Raw genomic sequence first — 23,079 nt, forward strand, 5'->3', positions numbered from 1 at the left:
TTTTTCATATTATTTTCCATTTTGGTTTATCACAGGATATTGAATATAGTTCTCTGTGCTATACAGTAGGACCTTGTTGTTTATCTATTCTAGATATACCAATTTTCATCTGCTACTCCCAAACTCCCAATCCATCTCTCTCCCACCATCCACCCCTTGGCAACCAACAGTCTATTCTCTATGTCCCTGATTCTGTTTCATAGATAGATTCACTGTCATATTTTAGATTCCACATATAAGTGATATCATATGGTATTTGTCTTTCTCTTTCTGACTTATTTCACTTAGTATGATAATCTGTAGTTGCCACTTTCAGCCTTCTGAAAGTGCCTAGTATGAAGAACTCTAATAGATTACAATATCATTGGTCCTTTTAGTCCTGGGCCATGTCCACCAGTTCATCCTCAATACTATGAACTAGATGATCCTTCCAAACACAGGTCTCATCGCACTGGTTCCTTGTTTAAAATCTTTGATAACTTCTCCCTTCTTTTAAGATAATGTCCAAATTCCTTAATGGAGCATACAAGAAGGTACTTCATTAACTTGCAAGCCTACCTTTCCTAGTTAGTCTTTGGCTACTTGTCCCATCCCTGTGCTTCCTGCGTACTTTCAGAATCATCATCATTATCATCAGCGAAACAATAACCACTGTTTGCTGAGCACTTACCATATGGCAGACATTGTGCTAATCGCTGCACATTTATAATCTTATTTAATTTCATACTTCCTTGCCTTTGCTTAGGCCATTTCCTTTGCCTGAAATGCTTTGTACCCTTGCTGGTGAGTGAACTCCTTCTCATTCTTCAAGATGAGAATCTGAATTCCATTCTAATTTATAAAGGCTCACGTTTTCTGTAGCAACTTCCTCCTATATCAGATCCTACAGTACCTGACAGAGCTCTCTATATGAGCAGTTATATTATACTGAAGTCTCCCCAGTGAGCCCGTGAGCTTTATGAAGTCCAGCACTATGGCTCATTTACTTTCGTATTCCTGGCTACATCCCAGGCTGCACTATATGCAATAGTGCAATAATTTGTATTGCAATGGCTTGTAGCTACTAGTTAATATAGCAAGAAGCCACATCCCCTGTAACTTTTTACCTTGACTGTGCTTGCATAGACTCATGGTTTATGCTGGAAAATTGCATAGAGATCATTTGGTCTAGTCTGCTCATTTACAGATAAGGAAACAGGCTCAGAGAGATGAAGTGTCTTGGCCAAGGTCACAGAGCTGGTTACTGAAAGATTTGAGACTTGAATCTATGTCCTTTGATTTCAAGCTTTTTTATTTGTCTGTTGTACTGTATTGCCCCATTACCATGCTGCTTTGCTACATAAAAGAGCAAGTTTCTATATAGGTCTGAATTCAGGTTTCTTTTTCTGACCAATAAGGATGTATATCAACCAGAGACATATTTCTATCCCTATCCCTGTTCATTCATTATTAGTGTTTTAAGGCAACAACATTTATACAAAGCAAACAATACTGAATCAATAATACTATTTCAAAGAGTGTCTCTAAGATTTTCTGTATGGAAAGCACTGCATGGTTTTGCGGGTAATACAAATAACAAACATAATTCCTATCCTCAGAGGCAGCTATCATGTAATGAATTCATTTTTGTATCCATAAGGAAAAAGGACCTCAAAAATGCACATATTCTTTGATTTAGTCATTCTTTTTCTGGTAATCTATTCTAAGGAAGAAAATGCAAATTTCATGCAAAAACATATTTATTGAGATGTTATATATAATAAAATCTGACTTTTGTGGCCATTAAAATGGATCTTTATGAAGAATTAAATAGCATTGGAAATTTCGTACGTTATTATCTTAACAAAATGTAGTATTATATCTACGTGTAAGATTTCAACTGAGTAAACTGGTGTGTGATGAAGAAGAGAAATATATCAAAATGTTATCACTGGGTGATGGGAATATGGATGACTTTTATTTCCTTATCTGTACTTTTCTACAGATCCTGCGTTTGCACACTGAGCATGTATTACTTTCATAATCCAGATAGTTAGGACCATAGAGGTTGAGAAGTAGGGGAAATCACAGCATCGAAGTCTTTTGGAGCCCAGTTAAAATCCTGTCTTCCCTACAGAGCAATTCTCCCTCTGGAAAATTGCCCTGGAATTTGAGTTTGAATTCCATTCAATGGCTGGATGGCCTTAGGCAAGTTACTTGCCTAAGTAACTGCCTCAGCTGAAGAATGGGGATAGTTAAGCTTCAGAGAGTTATGGCGCAGTTCATAACTAACAGTGATGGAAGGCTTACTGTTGCCAAGTGCTTTACATACATTATCTTCTTTAATTCTCACAACACTATTGAGATGGAGGTCATTATTATCCTCATTTTACAGGGAAGAGAATTAAGTTCAGAGAGGTTAAATCACTTATTCAAGGTCACAGAGAGCTAAAGTTTGCAAACACTGGTGTGAAATTCTAGAGCTTGTGTCATTAATTATTATAATATACTGTCTCCCCAGGATTGTTATCAGAAATTTAAATGAGATAAACGAAACAAAAGCGTGTAACTCTGCTTGCTACTTAGTAGGTGCCCAATAAATGTCTCTAAATGACTTAAAGCATAAGGATCTAAAACTGACCCTTTATGGGTGGGATTCAGATGGGGAAACCAAAACTGACAGCCTTCCTGGTAAACACTGGCAGGAAGCTGGGTCCTGATGTGTATCATCTAAGCTAATAGTGCTTTGGTACTTACGTGCAAGGGTGGTTTGTGCTACTTACCTGAGATGACAGGCTTCTAGAGGAGCTGGGTCTGATGAACTCACACATGCCTAAAGATTCAGAGAAATAGAGCGGGAGATCCTAAAGCAAACTTCACAGAGTCTTGATTGCTGGGGGTGGGTATGAGGATAAGATTGGAGTTACATAGGTTTATAAATGATGCCACATGGAAAAAATGGATTATTTTTAGCAATAAAATGATTAAGTCCTGCTCTTTGAGCCATTGATTGAAGATTCAGTTCTGTTCTTGTTAGACAAACAGGGTTGCTACAGTAGCCACCTGGCAACAGATTTGAAATTAAGAAAGAGTGATCCCATTAGTTAAGGTATCACTAGACTTTAATACTTTTTTTTAATGAAAGAATCAGCAATTGATTTTGGTTTTATTTTGGCCCCAATCTCATTGCAGAGTTTGTTGGAACCATTTTCAAAACTTCTCAGCTTTGTAATTCAGAATGCCATCTTCACTTTGGCCTACCTGGTGGAGGTGTGTGGCTTATGTTACCGAGCTTTCACTAAGGTAAGGTTGCATGTGTGTTTATGTGTCCCTGGGAAACAAAAAACTGGCAGAAACATATTCTTTCTAATCAGTATCAAATCCCTCTTAGGTTAATTGCCTCAGTATAGTTAAAAGTGAGTAATTCAACTGAGGTCTAATAAAATTCATTAGAAGGAAACACTTCGCACACACAAATATATAAACTATACGTTATATATGCAAATGTGGAGAACTGAGGGTCATATGGTTTAGAGGAGAAGAGGTATTCTGAATGAAATGAGATAATGGTCTAAATGACCTCTAATGTCCTTTTCAAGTTCACCATCCTATGATTAGTGGGCAAGCCATCAGTACATATCAATTTTATACCCAGAGTAGAAAAATACCAGCTTGTCATTTGTAAAAGCCTGTGGAGAGCTCCTTAATTCTCATCATTTGTCTGTCTCCCCAGTTCTGGGTTCTTGGCCTCTGAGACTGTAATCTCATCGTTTGTCATCTTGCTTTGATAATGGTTTCTCTATTGCATTATCTTTAGTATCCCCTGCCCCACTACTGAGGAAGTGGAAAAGTACTGCTTGCCCAGTGCATATAGCAGCCTTGTTGGTGCTGATAGGCACTATGCTAATGGAAAAGCAGAAGGCAGGACAAATTGAGAGCGTTTCTGTCCTTAAGAACAATGTGCAAATGCTACTTTTCCAATTTCCAAATTTTCCAAGTTTGTTTTCAGTGGGCTTTCTGTTTCTGTTGTTCCCTCTTAAACATTCAGAATACTCCTTTATTCACGTTGTCCACTTCTACAAGCCCTTTAATTTCTCCTAAAAATCTAACTTTTATCAAGGTTTCCATTCTATTTAAAACACCCTTGTCTCCTTTCTTACCATCTTGTGTCCATTCCACCATGTTAAGTGTTTCATGATAACCTTCTCTTTAATCTTTATGATTATAAACTGTTTATTACTCTGCCTGGAACAATGTTTTCTAACTACGAAAATAATCAGTATTTTTTTCTTCTTTCAAATCCTTCCTGAAAAATAACTTCTTTTTCTTTTTTTCCACTTAAAAAAAAAGACACAGCAGCAAATACAATGAAAAGATATTCTATTTTTAGAAGTCATTTTATTTCTTAATTTTCTTTATGTTTGATTTGTTTAAATTATATATTTTATAGAGGAGGAATCATAATGAGTTTGTACTTTCTATGCTGTGTACTATAAGTATTGATTACAGTGGACCTTCCACTATTTTGAATTCAAGATATTTTTGGTTTTAAATATTCATTATGCATTATATCCCCTCATAATCTATCATAACTTTTGTGGCCTCTCTCTTCCTGTTGTCATCTACCCTTCTTCATTCTGCAACTCAAAATGACTATTAGTTGTAGAAAGCTTTGATCTAGGGCATTCCCACCTTTTTCACAGATAATGAGAAACTATAAGAAATAGCTAAAGAAATAGCAGTATCTAATTGAGGCTTCTCCTCAACTGCTTCACAATACTGTGTTAGTTTCTGTTGCACAACAAAGCGAATCAGCCACATGCATACACATGTCCCCATATCCCCTCCCTCTTGAGCCTCCCTCCCACCCTCCCTATTCCACCCCCTAGGTCATCGCAAAGCACTGAGCCGATTTCCCTGTGCTATGCTGCTGCTTCCCACCAGCCAACTATTTTATATTCCGTAGTATATATATGTCAATGCTACTCTCACTTCGCCCCAGCTTCACCCTCCCACCTCATGTCCTCGAGTCCATTTTCTATGTCTACCTCTTTATTCCTGCCCTGCAACTAGGTTCATCAGTACCATTTTTTTTTTTAAGATTCCATATATATGCGTTAGCATACAGTATTTGTTTTTCTCTTTCTGACTTACTTCACTCTGTATGACAGACTCTAGGTCCATCCACCTCACTACAAATAACTCAATTTCATTTCTTTTCATGGCGAGTAGTATTCCATTGTATATATGTGCCATATTGTGCCAAATCTTCTTTATCCATTCATCTTTCGATGGACATTTAGGTTGGTTCCATGTCCTGGCTATTGTAAATAGTGCTGCAATGAACATTGTGGTACATGTCTCTTTTTGAATTATGGTTTTCTCAGGGTATATGCCCGGTAGTGGGATTGCTGGGTCATAGGGTAGTTCTATTTTTAGTTTTTTAAGGAACCTCCGTACTGTTCTCCATAGTGGTTGTATCAATTTACATTCCCACCAACAGTGCAAGAGGGTTCCCTTTTTACCACACCCTTTCCAGCATTTATTGTTTCTAGATTTGTTTGATAATGGCCATTCTGACTGGTGTGAGGTGATACCTCATTGTAGTTTTGATTTGCATTTCTCTAATAATTAGTGATGTTGAGCATCTTTTCATGTGCCCAAGAAAAGACATAGAAAGGTAATAGCTTTGGAGACTATTTGGCAATCGGGCAGTCTCGATAACTTGAAAACTGTCCCACTTAAAATGCTAGAAGTGATGGATGACATGTAATAAACATGATTTTAAATATATAGCAAATTTTATAAGAATGAAAGTTGAAAAAATGAAAAGGGAATTGAGATCCAGAGTGGTAAGCATATAAGCTGATATTGTAGCAGTCTTGGGGTAGAGAAGTTGATTGTTTTGGTAACTCAGTAGCTTGAGTTTTTTGTTTTTAATTGAAGTATGGTTGATATACAATATTATATAAGTTCCAGGTGTACAATATAGTGATTCACAATTTTTAAAGGTTATACTCCATTTATAGTTATTATAAAAATTGGCTATATTACCTGTGTTGTACAATATATCCTTGTAGCTTATTTTATACCCAATAGTTTGTACTTCTTAGTCCCCTACCCCTTTCCCTTTCTCCGCTGGTAACCACGGGTTGGTTCTCTATGTCTGTGAGTCTGTTTCTTTTTTGTTATATTCCTTAGTGACTTGAGTTTTAAAGCCCATACAGAGAAAGGAAATGAAGTCTTGGGACTATTTCAGGCTGGGAGTTGGAGCTGAGTTGTCCCCAGGAGAAAGCCAGAACCCTTGAAAGGCTATATGTTTGAGAAAAGTTTGATTTGGAAAGGATATATTCTTATATGGAGGTGACAAAGAATGGGCTCTATCTGAGCCTGGGAACTGAAAGATTTGTAGTTTCCCTTGAGAATTAGTAAACATAAGCCTGTCTTTGAACGTGTTTAGAATTTGAATTTGTAGTACCTGCATGCTCTGTGAACCCCCAAAAGTCAAATAAATTGGTGCTGGGCAAGTAATTGAATTGGAGTGTCTGGCAGAAGCAAGCTCAAAATCAATCCTCAAAGCTCTCTGGAGGGATATGCCTTCAACCTAGGCCCAACAGGATTCCCATAATTAAAATCTGGATGAACATGAGATCATGATCTAAAATTACAAAACATGTGAAGAAATAATCCACCATGAGCTACTTTAGCATAGTCAACAAAAATCAGATTATTCCCCCTAAGAACTTCCAATATTAGAACAATGTGATAGAGACTATAAAAACATACTCTGAATGATAAGCATTAAAAGATGAATTAAAAACTTGAGAAAAGATCTAGTCACTTAAAAAAAAAAACAGATAGATTTGAACAAAGTAGAAATTCTAGAAATGAAATAGTCATTGACATAAAAAAAAACTCAGTGGACAGGTTAGAGAGCAAATTAGACATAGCCAAAGAGGGATTTAGTGAAATGAAAATAGATCTGAAGAAATTATATAGCATGCAGCAAAGGGAGATAAAGAAATGAAGAATATAAAGAGAAGATTTAGCCAGTAAATTTGAAATCTTGGGAAATAGGGACAATTTTCTAGAAAAAATGTAATGTGTAACAATCAGAAAAAGATGGCTAGACTTAAATGATAAAAAAATGGAATCAGTAGTTAAAAACCATTCCAATTTTTTTTAACATCTTTACTGGAGTATAATTGCTTTACAATGGTGTATTAGTTTCTGCTTTATAACAAAGTGAATCAGTTATACATATACATATGTTCCCATATCTCTTCCCTCTTGCGTCTCCCTCCCTCCCACCCTCCTTATCCCACCCCTCTAGGTGGTCACAAAGCACAAAGGTCCCTGTGCTATGTGGCTGCTTCCCACTAGCTATCTATCTTAAGTTTAAAAACCATTCCAATTTTAAAGACAACTTTCATTAAACATTTAAGGAGCAGATTGAGCTCTACTTTATGCAAACTAAAACAGAGAATAGAAAAAAAGAGAACAATTTGCAACATATTTTATGAGACCAATAGAATTTTGATACCAACCAGACAAGGGCAATAGGGGAAAGGAAAATTATAGGCCAGTTATACTTCAAAGATGCAAAAATTCTGAATGAATAATCCCAAGTTAATGCATTAAAAATAAAACCTCATGCTCAGCCATAAAAAAGAATGAAATTCTGCCATTTGCAGCAACATGGATGGACTTGGAGGGCATTATGCTAAGTGAAGTAAATCAGACAAACAAAGACAAATACTGTATGATATCACTTATATGTGGAATCTAAAAATACAACAAACTAGTGAATATAACAAAAAAGAAACAGACTCACAGATACAGAGAACAAACTAGTGGTTACCAGTGGGGAGAGGGAAGTGGGGAGGGACAGTATAGGGGTAGGGGATTAAGAGGTACAAACTATTATGTATAAAATATAAGGATATATTGTACAACATGGGGAATATAGGAAATATTTTATAATAACTATAAATGGAGTGTAACCTTTAAAAATTGTGAATAAATATATTGTTCCCCTGGAACTTATATAATATTGTATGCCAACTATACTTCAGTTTAAAAAATTAAAAAAAACTAAAGCCTCATGACCTAGTGAGGATTCTCTTGTAATATAAAATTGGTTTAAATATTAGAATATCTATTTATGTTGCCAGATTAAAGGAGGAAAAGCTTTTATCATTATCTCAAGAGATACAAAAGAAGCATTCTATATAATTCAACATCCATTTGTGATAAATCTTGTCAAACTAGGACTAAAAGGGATAACTTGATAAAGGATGTCTACCAGAAATCTCTAGGAAACATTATACTTATGGTGAAATGCCAACAGTAGTCCCTTTAAAATCATAAGTAAGACAAGAATGGCCATTATCACTGCTTCTATTTGCTCTAGTTCTGGAGGTCCTGCTCAGTTGAGTAAGACAGGAAGAAGAAATCAAAGTATAAGGATTAGAAAGGAAAAAAACTCTCCCTTTTCATAGATGATGTGATTACAAATGAACTGAAGAGAATATATCTAGACACCTTTTTATAACTTTTATGAGAGTTCAGCAAGGATGCTGATACAAATGAATACCCAGAAATCATCTACCTTTAATTATTCAGCTACAAATGATTATAAAATATACTTTTAAACTAGCATTTATTGTGGCAACAAAAAATGAATCTAACAAAAATATGCAATAATTTTATGGAGATAACCAGAAAATTTTATTAAACAACGTTAAATAAATGGAGACAGATCTCATGTTCATGAATGAGGACCCAGCATAATAAAGATAGCTGATTCTCACAAAATAACCTATAAATTTAGTATAATTCCAATAAATATCCTAGACTTTCTCTCCTGATACTGATGGACTAGATAATTTGAATGTATCCTCCCACTGGATTTGAAAAGTTTCTTAAAAAAGTGAACAAACTATTCTCTGAACACTTTAAAAAATCATCAAAATGCTAACCAGATATAGAATTACCAGGCTAAGATCTGAGAGAACACAGAAATGCAGAGATGTGAGCCTAGCACTGAAGACCTTTTTTTTTGCTCTGGGGGTGTTTGCCTATCTGAAAGATGTGACAATTCTGGAAGATCCAGGAGGCTAGGGGGAAAAAAGTCAGAATCCAGGACCTTCCAAGAGTGGAGACTCTCTGATCCTGCACCTCCTGCACCTTTTGGCTGGGACCACTAAGTAAAGATAACCCAGAAGTAAAGTTGTCCTCACATGGACACAGATCCCTGTCAAGACCTTTGGTGGCCCAAGATAAGATATTACAAGGTTTGTATGTGTATTCAGGTAACCCTGGATCACTAGTGCCTCCAGTACCTGGTAAAAAATGAAGAGAAAGCTCTTTGGAGGAAGATAACATTTCAGGCCTCAAATTATTTCTAAAAATATTTTTAAAATAAAGGATGCAACATGCAAAGATAACCAGGCATATGAGGAGGCAAGACACCACAAGTGAGAATGAGTAGAAAGAAAAGACAGTGGATACAGACCTACAGGGTCTCCAATAAGTTGGTTATGATCAAGAAAGGACACATAGGGGACTTTTAAGGTACTTGTGATGTGTACCCGACTTGGGTGCTGATTACATGAGTGTTCAGTCTATGCTAATCTGTTTATCTGTTCACTTATATTTTATGTACTTTTCTGCACGTGTGCTATATTTGACAATAAATAAAGCTTACAAAATTGAAAATATTCTAGCATTGCATTAACAAGGACAGATCAATGAATTTCAGTATGTTCATACAATAAAACATCATTAAACTGTTTAGTTGAAAGAATGAGAACTATATGTATCAACAGGGACTCACTTCAAAAATATAATGGAGGGCTTCCCTGGTGGCGCAGTAGTTGAGAGTCCGCCTGCCGATGCAGGGGACACGGGTTTGCGCCCCAGTCCGGGAAGATCCCGCATGCCGCGGAGTGGCTGGGCCCATGAGCCATGGCCGCTGAGCCTGCGTGTCTGGAGCCTGTGCTCTGCAACGGGAGAGGCCACAACAGTGAGAGGCCCACGTACCACAAAAAAAAAAAAAAAATATATATATATATATATATATATATATATAAAATGGAGTAAAAAATTATAAGTTGCAGAAAGATTTGCATTGTATAACATTATAGAAAGTTAAAAACAAGCAAAAATAACAGTAAGCCTTATAATGGAGGTATACATATGTAGTAAAAGTGTAGTACATGAAATAATAAGCACCAGATTCAAAATAGTGGCTATTTCAAGGAAGGGAGAAAGAAAAGAGAGCGCTCTATAGGTAGCTTCAACTATTTCTGTGATGTTTGATTTTTGATAAAAAGTATTAAATAAAGCAAAATGCTATGATTTAACAAAGATGGGTAATAGGTAGATGATGTATTCCATCTCTCTGTTTTTCTGTATGCTTGAAATAGTCCACTTAAAAAGTAAGCTCCTTTTGAAAGGATATGAGACCCTTTCAACAGTGTTACATGTTTTTCTCTAAATCATTTTCTATTGAAAAACATCCTTTTAGATTTGTTTAGTTTCTGCAGTTCTTGGAACCTCTCCTCTGTGAATAAGAACCAAATCTCGTGGTTTCAGTCTTTAAGAGGTAGCCTGTCTTTTTCTCATCCATTAAATTATGTGTTCTCAGTGCTTCACTAAACTCATTACAAACACAAAAATGCCCTTTTTCTTTTTTCTTGGGTTTATTTCTTAAGAACAGTTCATTATGCATTTTAAAATACTGTTTCTTATTTCTGATCTGTGAATCTTTTGGAAGCTCTTTTGACATAGATCTATTCTAATTGAAGTTTTAGAAATCGCTTACCTTCTTCTCTCTTGTTTCGTTTAGGAGAGGGATAAATTCTATTTGTCTCGTAGTGTTGTTCTAGAACTCCTGCAGGCCCTGAAGCTCAAATCTCCTTTACCGGATACAAACCTCCTTCTGCTTGTCCAGGTAGGCTTATGCCTCATTTCCCTTTTCATGAAATTCACTTATGTTTGGAAAATTTAAGGAAGGTGTGGGACATATGCATAAATTAAATGTCTGTCCAGAGATAAGAAATAATATATCTTACGTGAGCCATGATCTGTCTATCACTATGCACTTGGCACTTCCACTGGCCAAAAAAGACCGGAAAAGGAGTATTTATTTTGTTCCTACTGTGGAACTAGTTCTGTGAAAGACAAAAAAGAAGAATGAAACGATAATGTGTCCGCAAGAAGTTTATGGTCCAGGAGGTTGGAGGGGCAGCCCATTAATGGCTACCAGAGCTGAGGCAGGACTAACGAAGCCAAAAATGAGCGACCCGGAGGCTGAGGTCTGATCGCGGAGTCGCATGAGTATGGATGGGTCGCCAAATCTCTGTGAAGCAGAAGTGAAAGTGAGGGTGGGCCCAGCCAGATATGATCAAAAGGCAGGACGGACTGAGTCCAACCAGGGTGGGATGTGGGTGTGAAAGAACCAGCACCACAGGAGCCCTAAGGCAGGGGGCAGGGCTTGAACACATACCAGGCAGGCTCTAGAGAACTTGCAAAGATTAGTGCTTTTGGTTGTAGGGCTGCTTACGAGAGGCTCTAGCTCTCCATCCCTGGCATCCTAAGCTCAGCATCTTAGGCAAGTGTGCAGGTTTTGATCACACAAGATAGGCTGCAATTAGTGCCATGAGTGAGAAAGAGATGTAGATAAAGTCCTAGGGAGGAGTTAAGAGCAGGAGGCATCTTACCTCATATGGTGTGAAATCAGGGAAGACTTCATGAAGGAAGTGGCGTTTGAACTGGGTCACAAAGGACTGGTGGGTGCAGGCCAAACTCTGCCTGGGGTTGGAGTTCAGCACCAGAGGCTGACCATCTTCAAGCAATAAAGGGAGGCTTCAGCAGAAAGATGGAATAAATTTAGGAATAACGACATGAGGATGGGTTTAGAAAAAGGCTGGCCATGCCAGGGGTGTCAGCAAGGGATCAGGTAAACTGGGATCCTGCCTCTTACCCCAAAGGTTGAGCCTGGTTTTAAAGACTTGGTCATGAGCTGCAGCTGGGATCAGGGTATCATTCAGCCTGCGTTTGTGCAAAGTACCCAGGAAGTGTGTCACAGCTGTTTCAGTTCTCCCTGCTGAGCGTTATGACCAGTCCCAGAGTCTGGGCCTACAAGGTTGAGCTTAAATGAATGAAGGAAAATGGAGCTTGCTATCAAGCTGTCAGTTTCCCTGAATCTTAGGCACCTTGGGTGCCATTTGGAGAGATGAGGGAGAAGGGGAAATTAATGGAGCACCTATTAAGTGCCAGGCAGCATGCTGGGGTTTTATATATCCCCCTCACTCCTTCAACCGTGAGAGGAATTGGTCCTGTACCGCAGATGAGGAGACCGCGGCTCGGGGGGGTTCAGTGACTTGCCCACGATCACACAGCTGGCATAAGTAGCGTAAGCACCTGACCACAGGGTCTAATCAGTATAGAGCACAGCCTAGTCAGGCCCCGCACATCACTTGCCCAGATTACCGTTAATAGCTCTTAGCGTTTTGCACCGTTCATTTCTCCCCACGTCAATCCAGTATTATAGCCTACGGCTGCCTAGAGGAATTTTGCTAAAACTCTGCTGTTTATCATATCACTCTGTGCATCGAAAACCTCCAGTGAGCTTGTGGTACCCGAATTGTCAAGGTCTTCCATCATCTGGCCATATTTGACTACTCAGCATTATTTCCCACTACAAATATTTACTGACCACCTATCTTCGGCTAGGTTCTGGGGATATAGAGATATAAAGGCATAGGCCGTACCCTTATAACATGCTAGCCAGTATACTGAAAGTCTGTACGGTATATAAACTACTGTAGAGGAGGGAGTGGCCAGCTCAGCCTGGGAAATGGAGGAAGGCTCATTAACCGTTATGAGCCCTGACCTGGCCCAGGTGCTGGGGAAACAGAGATGAATGTCGTGGCCCCTTCCTCCCAGGAGTTTCCTGTCGGATAGGGGTAGCTGACATCGAAACAAAAATTCCCGACGCAGTGTGATGGGTACGGTAGCAGAGGTGTGTACTGAGGAGGGAAGTGGTGTAGAAAAGGGATCGTATGTTTTTGAAGGGTGTGCAGAAGTTTGGGGGTTTACCTGGGAGAAGAGGAGGAATACCCTTGTCATTAACCATTTAATATCCACTAACTGGTCCGCTTCTTCCCCCGCCTTATACTAGTAATCCTTGGGAACAGAACGGAGTTTTTCTCAAAGGCTTGAGATTTAATAAAAAGTTGGTATACTTTCAGTGAAGAATGGTCTTAAGTCATGTTTAAAGAGCTTTCCCAGGCACAGTGATGCTTTCTGAGAGGAGTGACTGCTGGAAAGTGATGGCAGTGGATGTTGGGCATGATATAGTCAGAGTGAAATGGCTCCCATTGTACCAAGATGCTGGACAGCCCAAGGGGGAGACAGAAGCAAAGCATAGCTGGGAAATATCTGTGTTCCTAAGAAGAGACAGATTGAATCTCTTCCAGTGGATTGCCATTGGCCAGTCCTACCTCTTCACACATCAGCAGCAACACCACTTTTGAGTACAAGTAACTTTGATGCAACTGACCATAGAGGTTAATAAGATCAACACTGGTTTGGAGGAGAGGGCAGGTGACCTAGGCTTAGTGAAGTAGCCCACGAGAGAGGTAAGGCCAGCAGGTTGACAGTGTCTGGAAGTCAGTTGCTTCTGATAGCGTTTCCAGGCCCTGAGGGTGCTTTCCTGTGGGCGTCAGAGGCTGGTCCCTTGACTGCCCTCAGTCCTGGCAGAGCCGGTCTGTGGGGCTGATCTTCTTGGGTTCTAGCACCCCGCTTTGTGACTGCAACTGGGGGCGGGTTTTTCTCTGAAGTACATTAGCTGACTGTAATAAGAACTTGTCACAAGACAGTGAAAGAACACCGACAGTTTAAATTGCTCAGTGCTTCGGGAGACCATGAAAACAGTGGTTATTGCATCACAGCTAGGTGAATAAATAACAAACGCAAATTAGCTTTAGGAAGAAGGAAGACAAAAAAGTAAATTCTTCTGTGTATCTTGGGTTCTCTCATGCCATTTCAAATGTATAACATTTTCATCTTCAAAAACAAATATGTATTTGTCATTGAGTCATTAAGTTAAATTTAAAAATCAGATTGTAAAATTATTTAGATCAAAGAGATATCTGGGGGGGGACGTTTTGAGATCATGCCCATGAGGAACAACCTAGTGAATAATATTTCGACCTTCTCCAACAAAAAATATTAAACACCATGCCATTTTGAAGTAACATATCCTTGTTCTATAAACTCAGAATAAACCAGTAATGAAAAAATTACTGAGAGAAATAAAAGTGAGGCATACCTTAAAAAAAACAAAAGTAGTTCCCTTTTCCCCGCTGTGCTTCCTGGCTAAGTCGTGGAGAAAAGTCTGCCACAGGGCCACTCATGGGATGAGGGAGAAGCATCTTTTGTCTCACTACAGAAAGCGGTGCATCTTTCTGCAGTGTTTCCCCGTTCCTTTTTCTCTTGCCCTTGACAAATGTTCAGGCGGGTAGCAGAAGTGGTAGCCCGTTCTCTGGTAGTTTCTCTTAAACCAGAGAATCTAGCATGGAGTCAGAGAGGAGCTTTCCCCTTTACTGGTGGGCAGTGTCAGTTCCTGGTACCTGGGAGACCAGATTCACAATATGAACAGACAATGTGTCTGGGGCAGACAGCGACTTCCTTCTTGGATATCATGACCGTCATCTCAGGACACTGGAGGTGGCTCTGTTTAACTGAAAATGCAACTTGGAAAAAGAAAAGAAAGTAACAACTGGAAGGAAAAAGTCCCCTGGTGGGAAGGCTGAGAGGGAGGGATAGATTGGGAGTTTGGGACTGACATGTACACACTGCTGTATTTAAGATGGATAACCAACAAGGACCTACTGTATAGCACAGGGAACTCTACTCAATATTATGTAACCAACTAAATGGGAAGAGCATTTGAAAAAGAATAGCTACATGTATATGTATAACTGAATCACTTTGCTGTACACCTGAAACTAACACAACATTGTTAATCAACTACACTCCAGTATAAAATTTTAAAAAAGATAAATTTCTTAAAGCTTAGAAGTAAAAAAAACCAAAAGTCCCCTGGTGATCCATCATGAGTGACACTAGCCCCATTGGCGAGAAGAGAGTCAGTTGCTCAGACCTTGGATTTACCATTCGTTCTTTCACCCCACAGGGAACCACTAGGACATTCCCTCTGCTATTGTACTTCTCTAATTAATAACTTAGTAGATAGATGAGTTCACAGATATGAGGCTGTTTATAATTCTTTTCACGGGTAAACCCTACTTTTGTTGTTTACCAAATACTCTGGCAGTAAGAGTGTTCCTTTAAAAGACAATGGAACACTTGCCCAAGGGATGCAGGGTCATTCAGGTTCTAAACATTTCAAGGCAGTGACAGGTACCAATCTGGTTTTCAATTTCTAGAACTTCTTCCTGGAGGCCTGGCACTGTGGAGTATCTCCCAGTCTGCTGTATTATGGTCGTTCAGCCATCACTCCTGTTATTTGTTTTAACTTACATATATAATCAGGTGGCCTTAAATGTTCAAGTGGATTTTTTAAAAAAGGAAAAAGAGGCATGGAGACAGGAAAGAATTTTCCAAATAGAAAAAATATGTGTATTCTTCAGAATCTACTATTGTTGACCATCAGGGTGTAGTTCCCCTTTTATACTTTGGACAGTTGCCCTATCTTGTTTTAATTCAGATCTGTTGACATTTTGGTTTCACTTATAACATTTTCTCTTCTGCTGTCATGCTGTAGATATTTTATGTGTAATAAGCTATTATTATTGTTCTCAGGATGGATTAGAGTTTTCATAATGGAGTGATAACTCATTGAAAGCTACCATAAAATCTATATAGGCTCAAATCCAAAAGAATTTCCTCAGCTCCTATTATGTGTCAAGAGTAGACATTCTGCTAATTTGCATGTAACACTCCCACTGTGTGGGATACACCTGCATATTCAAGCTGTGAGAAATCATGTGGGTGAAAGGTTTTCTTTTAAAGATAGTTTAGTTGTGGGCTGGAGGACAAAGAAACGGCAGAGTTACGGCTGCTGTTTTTAACTCCCAGATACTATTGATGTGGGGTAATTAATATTTGTTGTGTTAGTAATAATCTGATCACTCTCTGGGATGAGAGGTGGTGATCCTATTTTGAGTATCATTTTGATAATGATTTTAGTAATGACACATAATGGGTATTGCGTTTCTTTTGTATTCATGCGGGAGTGCCTATTTCAGTGGCATATTTCTATCTAAAAGTACTGAATTCTTCCTTCTATAGCCATCATTCTTTTTCCCTCTGATTTTGTTATATCTTTATATTTTGAACAACTCTATAAAATAATAATGGAGTTTTTCAGTTGGCAGCTATATAAAATGAAGACAGAAAGGTTTGTTAAGGTTTTAGTCATACATATTATGTAAAATTACACTGGAGCAAAATACATTGATAAAAAATAGTAGATGATTTTAGAGGTTTATGTACTTTTATGCCTTTTAGTACATCAGACTCTCTGAGACACCTCCATAACTTTTAGAGTGATTTTTTAAAAAATTAATTCTGACACCTGAAGTTATCTATTAGCTCTCGCAGATCGGATGTTTGAATTTGGCCTCAAATCTTAACACCACATGGCTAACAACCTGCTTACGTTATGCTACTCAATAAGGTGAAGCTCTAACCTGAGTTTGGTGAGGGAGAAATGCTTCTGCTGAGGGAGATACAGACACTTGAAATTTTGCTTCTTCACATGTTTTCTCTTGCCCTTAGGGGCACAGCCAGGCTTGCAAGCATACTTTAGGGGTCAGGGTTTACACCATCCTTACATAGGATACTGCAGAGGACTCCTACCCGCTTCACCCACAGTTAGATGCATCTCTCTCTTTTCTTTTTGCCTCTCTTAGCTGTGCAGTCTCTTGGTTCTGCTGTAAAGAAATTAATTAAAACGTTGGAGTCCTGACGGGGCTTTTGGAACTTATTATAAGTCGTTTGTCTTAGATGGCAGACTCTGATAGCTTTTGAAAATACATTTTTTGGGAAAACATGCAGCATCTGCCAGGAGGTTGGGAGTGTTCCTTCTTTTCACTATGTATCTCTATCAAATATTTTACTTTTTTCTTTTTTTTAAAAAAATTTTTGGCCGTACTGTGCGGCTTGCGGGATCCTAGTTCCCCCACCAAGGATCAAACGCGTGCCCCCTTCAGTGGAAGTGTGGAGTCGTAACCACTGGACCACCAGAGAAGTCCCTCAAATATTTTCCTTTTTTACTTAGAGGTTTGCCAAGGTTGTAGGCTTCATTATTATTATTTATCCTCATTTATTTACTTTTTCTTATTAGAAATAAGTCCAAGTTAGGAGAGCAGACATAAGCATTCTTGAATAAAATAATAGAAAATTTTAGATGTTCCCTACATGTTACTAGCTGGTCTTCAGAGTTAATAGCCAAATAGATTCTTCAGCTTTCTCTAACTGTCTGCGAGGCAAATGGAGAGGATAGAATGTGAGCCTGGAGATTTGTGTCCACTCCTGCCATGCGGCTTTCAGGGAGAGCTCTGCTTGCTGTCGTCTCAGCTCCAGCTCAGTTACCTGTCCCGAAATACCTTTCAGGGAGGACCGCCTCTCCCACACTTGAAAACCAGCTCATGGCCCCAGATGAGAAGTCTACAGGCCCCTGACCCTCAGAAAGTCTTGTGACGTTAGAGCTTCACCTTATTGGCCAATGCTGCCTGTTAATAACGCCTAGATTCCGATCTCTGGCTAACCTGACAACATGCTGGGTTTTGTTCCTCGTCCTCCTTGAGACTTTTTCTGCTACCCCGATCCGTACTGCTTCTCCTCAGTTTGACGGGGGCCATGCCTGCCTGGCTGACCTACCTAAATTTATCATGCTCTTCCAGTATGAGAGTGAAATGAATTAGAAGGAAGAGCTGTCAGGGTCAAAGCTTCTTTGAGAACCTCTGAGCTCTGGGTAGCAGCAGCTTTGGATCCTCAAGTCACTGGGGCCAGAGGCCAGGAAAGAGAAACTAAGCAGGAACTAGCTGCTCTTAGCAAACTCTACAGACTTCATGTTTGACTTTTCCCCTAAAACCATTAATAAATAGTTGGGCATTGCATTAAGTGGGAAACACCTGTAAAAATCTGTAATGAAGCAAATCAGGTTGTAAGCTGACAAATCCGTCCTCACCATGATCTCGAGTCATACCTGATTAATCGTCTCATTTCACAAACTCTTGCTGAGCCCCTCCGAGATGTCAGGCATGAAGCTAGTGCCAGGAGTGAGCTGCATCAGATCTGTGGTCTCGAAGATCTTGTAGCCAGTCGAGAAATAGACTTGTAGATCATTGCAACCTGATGTGATGACTGTTACAATGGAAATGTGTGGAAAGTCCTGTGGGGACGCAGAGAGGGAGCGGGGTGGGGGGGGGGTCATTATCAGCACAGAGGATAGGCATGAATGAAGTGGGAGGAGAAAGACCAGATACTGAGGGGCCTCGGAGGGAAAGAAACAGGAGGTACAGTCCTCACTCTGAAGTTGACTGTTTTTCTGTTTTCAGTCAAAATGTATGGTATAATGACAGAAGTCCGGAAAATCTATGAAAATTCAGGAACTGTCAAAAAGTGCTGAAGAATAAATAGCATAACTTCAGAATAAATCTGGCAATGTGACACCTTTCCTTTCTTCCTTGACTGAATGTGGCATTTCAGTGCCACTGAACTACTGTCTGGTTAAAGTGAGAATCTGTGTGTTAATCCCGGTACTACGGTTCTGAATTTCTGGTAGGAATGAACTCTCATGACTAGCAAGTCCCATATATCTAGGGCAGCTTGTCACCAAAGTAGACGCTAATGAATTTAAACCAAGTTAATAAAATTACAAATTCCTTATTACTGTCCAAATGCTCTTAAAAATAATTATCCTTTCAATTTCTTATTAGTTTATTTGTGCAGATGCTGGAACCAAACTAGCTGAGTCAACGATCCTGAGCAAGCAGATGATCGCCTCTGTACCTGGAGTAAGTCCTGACTGAGTTAACTATCCACATTTTCTATTACTCCTCATTTCCTCATTTAGCCAAGAGGTACTTTTGGCCTGTGTCCTGGTTCGCTTTTGATAGAACAAACACTGTAAAATTGAAATCATTAGTATCTTGTTTGAAAGAGCACTGGTGAAAATTTAAATCAATCTCTGCCCCTGGAAACTTTTAATTCCAGGAAACATGAATGAAATTGAAGCAGCCAATTAAGGAGAGGGAAGAAATTACCAGGCATACAGCATAGATTTGATTAAAGTTCAATTTTTCCAGAATCAGTTTTCTTACACTGGCTTCTGTTAACCAATTTGATTTAACTACTGCCAGAAAGAAATAAGCATTTAATACCTTGTTTTCCTTTATAATATTTCCTCTGAAAATTGAAAAATACTTCCATTATCATCAACTAGTGAACTGTTTGGTGAAATATGTTGAGATTCTTATAGATAGGATTGAATATGAGAAACCACAATAACTTATTGATAGCAAGGTTATTGCAACAAACTGAGAAAACTTAGAGATATAAATTATTAATGGAAAAAATTTATTTACATTTTCAGTAGAGAAAAAAATATTTTTTAGTTTATTTGTTTACGTATTTATGTATTTATTTTTGGCTGCATTGGGTCTTCATTGCTGCACGTGGGCTTTCTCTAGTTGCGGCAAGCGGGGGCTACTCTTCGTTGTGGTGCACGGGCTTCTCATAGCAGTGGCTTCTCTTGTTGCGGAGAACGGGCCCTAGGCGCGCGGGCTTCAGTAGTTGTGGCACGTGGGTTCAGTAGTTGTGGCTCGCGGGCTCTAGAGCGCAGGCTCAGTAGTTGTGGCACGTGGGCTCAGTAGTTGTGGTGCACGGGCTTAGTTGCTCCGCGGCATGTGGGATCCTCCCAGATCAGGGCTCGAACCCGTGTCCCCTGCATTGGCAGGAGGATTCTTAACCACTGCACCACCAGGGAAGTCTGAGAAAAATTTTAATAAGGAAAAAAGATCACTTATAATCCTTCTGCCCTAAAATAAGAACCCTATTGTTTTAGAAATTTTTTACATGTTTTAATCTATTCAGTATCCTAATTTGCTTATTCCCATATTGTTGGAAATCTATATGCTTTCTAGTTTCTTTGCTTGTATAGCATAGCATAGTATATAGCATATACACAAAGATCCTCTTCATGTTTATTTTGAATGATATCCTTGGGATAAATTCCTTAGTCAGTGGGCAGGAACATCTTCACAATACGTATTCCCATGTTGCTTTCCAAGAAGGTTTTATTCATTTACATTTATAAGTATACCAGTTTTATCCACAGTACACTAAACATTACTTCATTTTTTTTTTTTGATGTGGAGAAATATTATGAGAGAGGAAGAATAACAGTCATTCAACCCAGAGATAATTTTACTGCTAACATATTAATGTATTTTCTTTCTTCTTTTTCTATGTATATTTTTAAATATAGTCAAACCGTAATATAGATGCAGCTTTGGCTTCAAATGTCATAAGCATTTTCCCCAAAGTGACATTACCTCATGTGACTGCACCATATAATAGTGGTTAACAATATGGGTTTTGATTCACACCTGAGTGTGAGGCCTGACATTGACTAGCTGTGTGATCGGGAAGGTTATTTAACCCATGATGCTTTGATTTGTATTATCTGTAGAATGGGATATAATAGGGCCTAAGGTCTAGGTTGAGGATTGAATGAGATAATGCATGTAAAGCACATTAGCATGGTGTTAAATATGTAGTAAGTGCTGAGTAAACATTAACTATTAAAAATAATATTAATGGAGATAGGGGCACAGGACAGGTGATGTTTAAGGGTACAGACTTACAATGAGCAGTAAAAAAGTCCTAGAGATGTAATGCACAGGTCAGTGAATATAGACAATATTGTATTATAATAATGAAACTTGCTAAGAGACTAAAACTTAATTATTCCTACCAAAAAGAAAGGATAATTACATAATGTGATACAGGTACTAATTATCATTACGATGGCGGTTATATTACAATATATAAATGCATCAAATTAACATGTTATACACCTTAAATTTACATCATTATATGTCAAACATATGTCAATAAAAAAATAAAATACAACTAAAAGTAAAAAAAATACTATTAACAAACACTACTTATTGTTGGATAGTTTCATTATTTTCAGTATTCTGCAATTGTAACTAATGTGTGATAAACATCTTTGTGCTTAAATCTTTGTTCATATTTTAGACTATTTCTTTATAATAGATTTCTAGGAGTAGATTAATAGATTCTGGGTTTTTTTTAAAGGTTCTTGACAATAGTTGGGGTAATACAAGATGCTATGAGATAAAATTCCAGTTCTTAGCAACTTAGCTCCAAAAAAGTTTATTGTTTGCTCAAGTGAAGTTTGAACGGGTGTCCTGATTAACAAAGGGAGGAGGACTTCCACATGAGCACTTGGGGATCAGTTTTCTTCTGTCATGTGCAGTCCTCTGCAATCAGCTGGTGGTTGGGGAAAGAGAAGGGAATATGGTACATGGAACGTTTTCATGGGCCAGGTCTAAAAGTGGTGCACATTTCTCCTACTCATGTTCCATTGGCTAGAACTCAGTCACTCCGCCACACCCGACTGCAAAGGAGGATGAGAAATGTGGTCTAGTGCATCCTAGGGAAGAAGAAAAATGGTTCTGTGAGTAGCTAGCCAGTCTCTGCCCAGCACTCACTGGTTTCCTTATTTAATTCTCTAAAACTCAATATTTGCTACCTATGCGATAGCTAAAAAATAATATCCCTAATATATAAAGGTTTATTGAAATCAACAAAAGACAAATATTCCAAAACAACAAAATAGCAACAGTTATAGCTCTACATATAGAACCCTTTCCAATGACCAATAAGCCATTCAAAATAAGCCTTTTACCCTCACTAGCAATCAGTGAACTGTAAATTAATATAAAATATAAAAATTTAAAATCAGTTAGCAAATCAGCAGGTTTTTCTTAACAAAGAAACTTACTGATGATGAAGTGAAACAAGCATTCTTGTTTTGTTTTTTTTTTTTGCGGTACGCGGGCCTCTCACTGTTGTGGCCACTCCCGTTGCGGAGCAACAGGCTCCGGACACACAGGCTCAGCGGCCATGGCTTATGGGCCCAGCAGCTCTGCAGCATGTGGGATCCTCCCGGACCGGGGCACGAACCCGCGTCCCCTGCATCAGCAGGCGGACTCTCAACCACTGCGCCGCCAGGGAAGCCCGAAACAAAAATTCTTATAAGCTACTGGTGATAGTCAGTTTTGCTGAAAAAGAGTTGCCAATCTACTTCTAGGAATATGTTTGAGAAAGTAATTAAATATAGACTTAATCTACAAGCACATAAAGAATTATCTACAAGTATATTTACTAAAGTAGCATTTCAAATAGGAAAAATATGGAAACAAAATTAATGTGCAACATTAGGGTATTATTTAAATAAAATAAAGTACATCTATAAGATAGACTATTATGTGGACCAAATCAAATTTTCAAAGAATATTTAATTATTGGAAAATGCTTATGATGAATCTAATTAAAAAGCAGGTTAGAAAAAAATTATCTCAATCTTATAAAAAATTATATATGTGTGTATGTTATATGCATTAAAAAATATTTGGAAATATTAACAGTGGCTGTCTCAGAGGTGGAGAGCAGGAATTAGGATTATGATTTTTCTTTTTCTTTTATTAATTTATATTTTCCAAGGTTTCTACATCGAACACGTGTTATCTTTATAATGTAAGAAATGTAACTTTAAAATCAGATACAAGTTTTGAGAAAGAATTGGATGTGGTTCACTTCAATTCTTGTTTTTGAGATTAGAGTATGTTTTCAACTCCTTTATCATCAGTTTTCCCACTGAAATAAACATAAGTCTTTTGAAACAAGTTGAGCTAGACTCTTTATGTTTTTTGGTTTTTTAAAATAACACACTAAGGTTATACTTAAGTTTTGCAAAGTAAAAGAAAAAAGGGGGGCAGTTGGAAATGATATGCTTTGTTTTATAAG

The 23,079-nt window shown here is 38.3% G+C and overlaps 1 protein-coding gene across 3 annotated transcripts in view; it reads left to right on the top strand.

Annotated features, from left to right (window-relative positions):
• The window catches only part of UNC79 (unc-79 subunit of NALCN channel complex), a 249,818-nt gene that overhangs the window by 205,678 nt on the left and 21,061 nt on the right, over nt 1–23,079 (top strand). For all 3 annotated transcript variants that reach the window (XM_027120418.1, XM_027120421.1, XM_027120419.1), the window contains 3 exons: nt 3,172–3,282; nt 10,832–10,936; nt 18,960–19,037. In XM_027120418.1, coding sequence (XP_026976219.1) covers nt 3,172–3,282; nt 10,832–10,936; nt 18,960–19,037 — 294 coding nt within the window. The remainder of the gene's footprint in view (nt 1–3,171; nt 3,283–10,831; nt 10,937–18,959; nt 19,038–23,079) is intronic.

This window comes from Aethalodelphis obliquidens, unplaced genomic scaffold (genome assembly GCF_003676395.1).
Source record: "Aethalodelphis obliquidens isolate GAN/ISIS:26980383/991018 unplaced genomic scaffold, ASM367639v1 scaffold21, whole genome shotgun sequence".
Taxonomy (NCBI): Eukaryota; Metazoa; Chordata; class Mammalia; order Artiodactyla; family Delphinidae; genus Aethalodelphis; species Aethalodelphis obliquidens.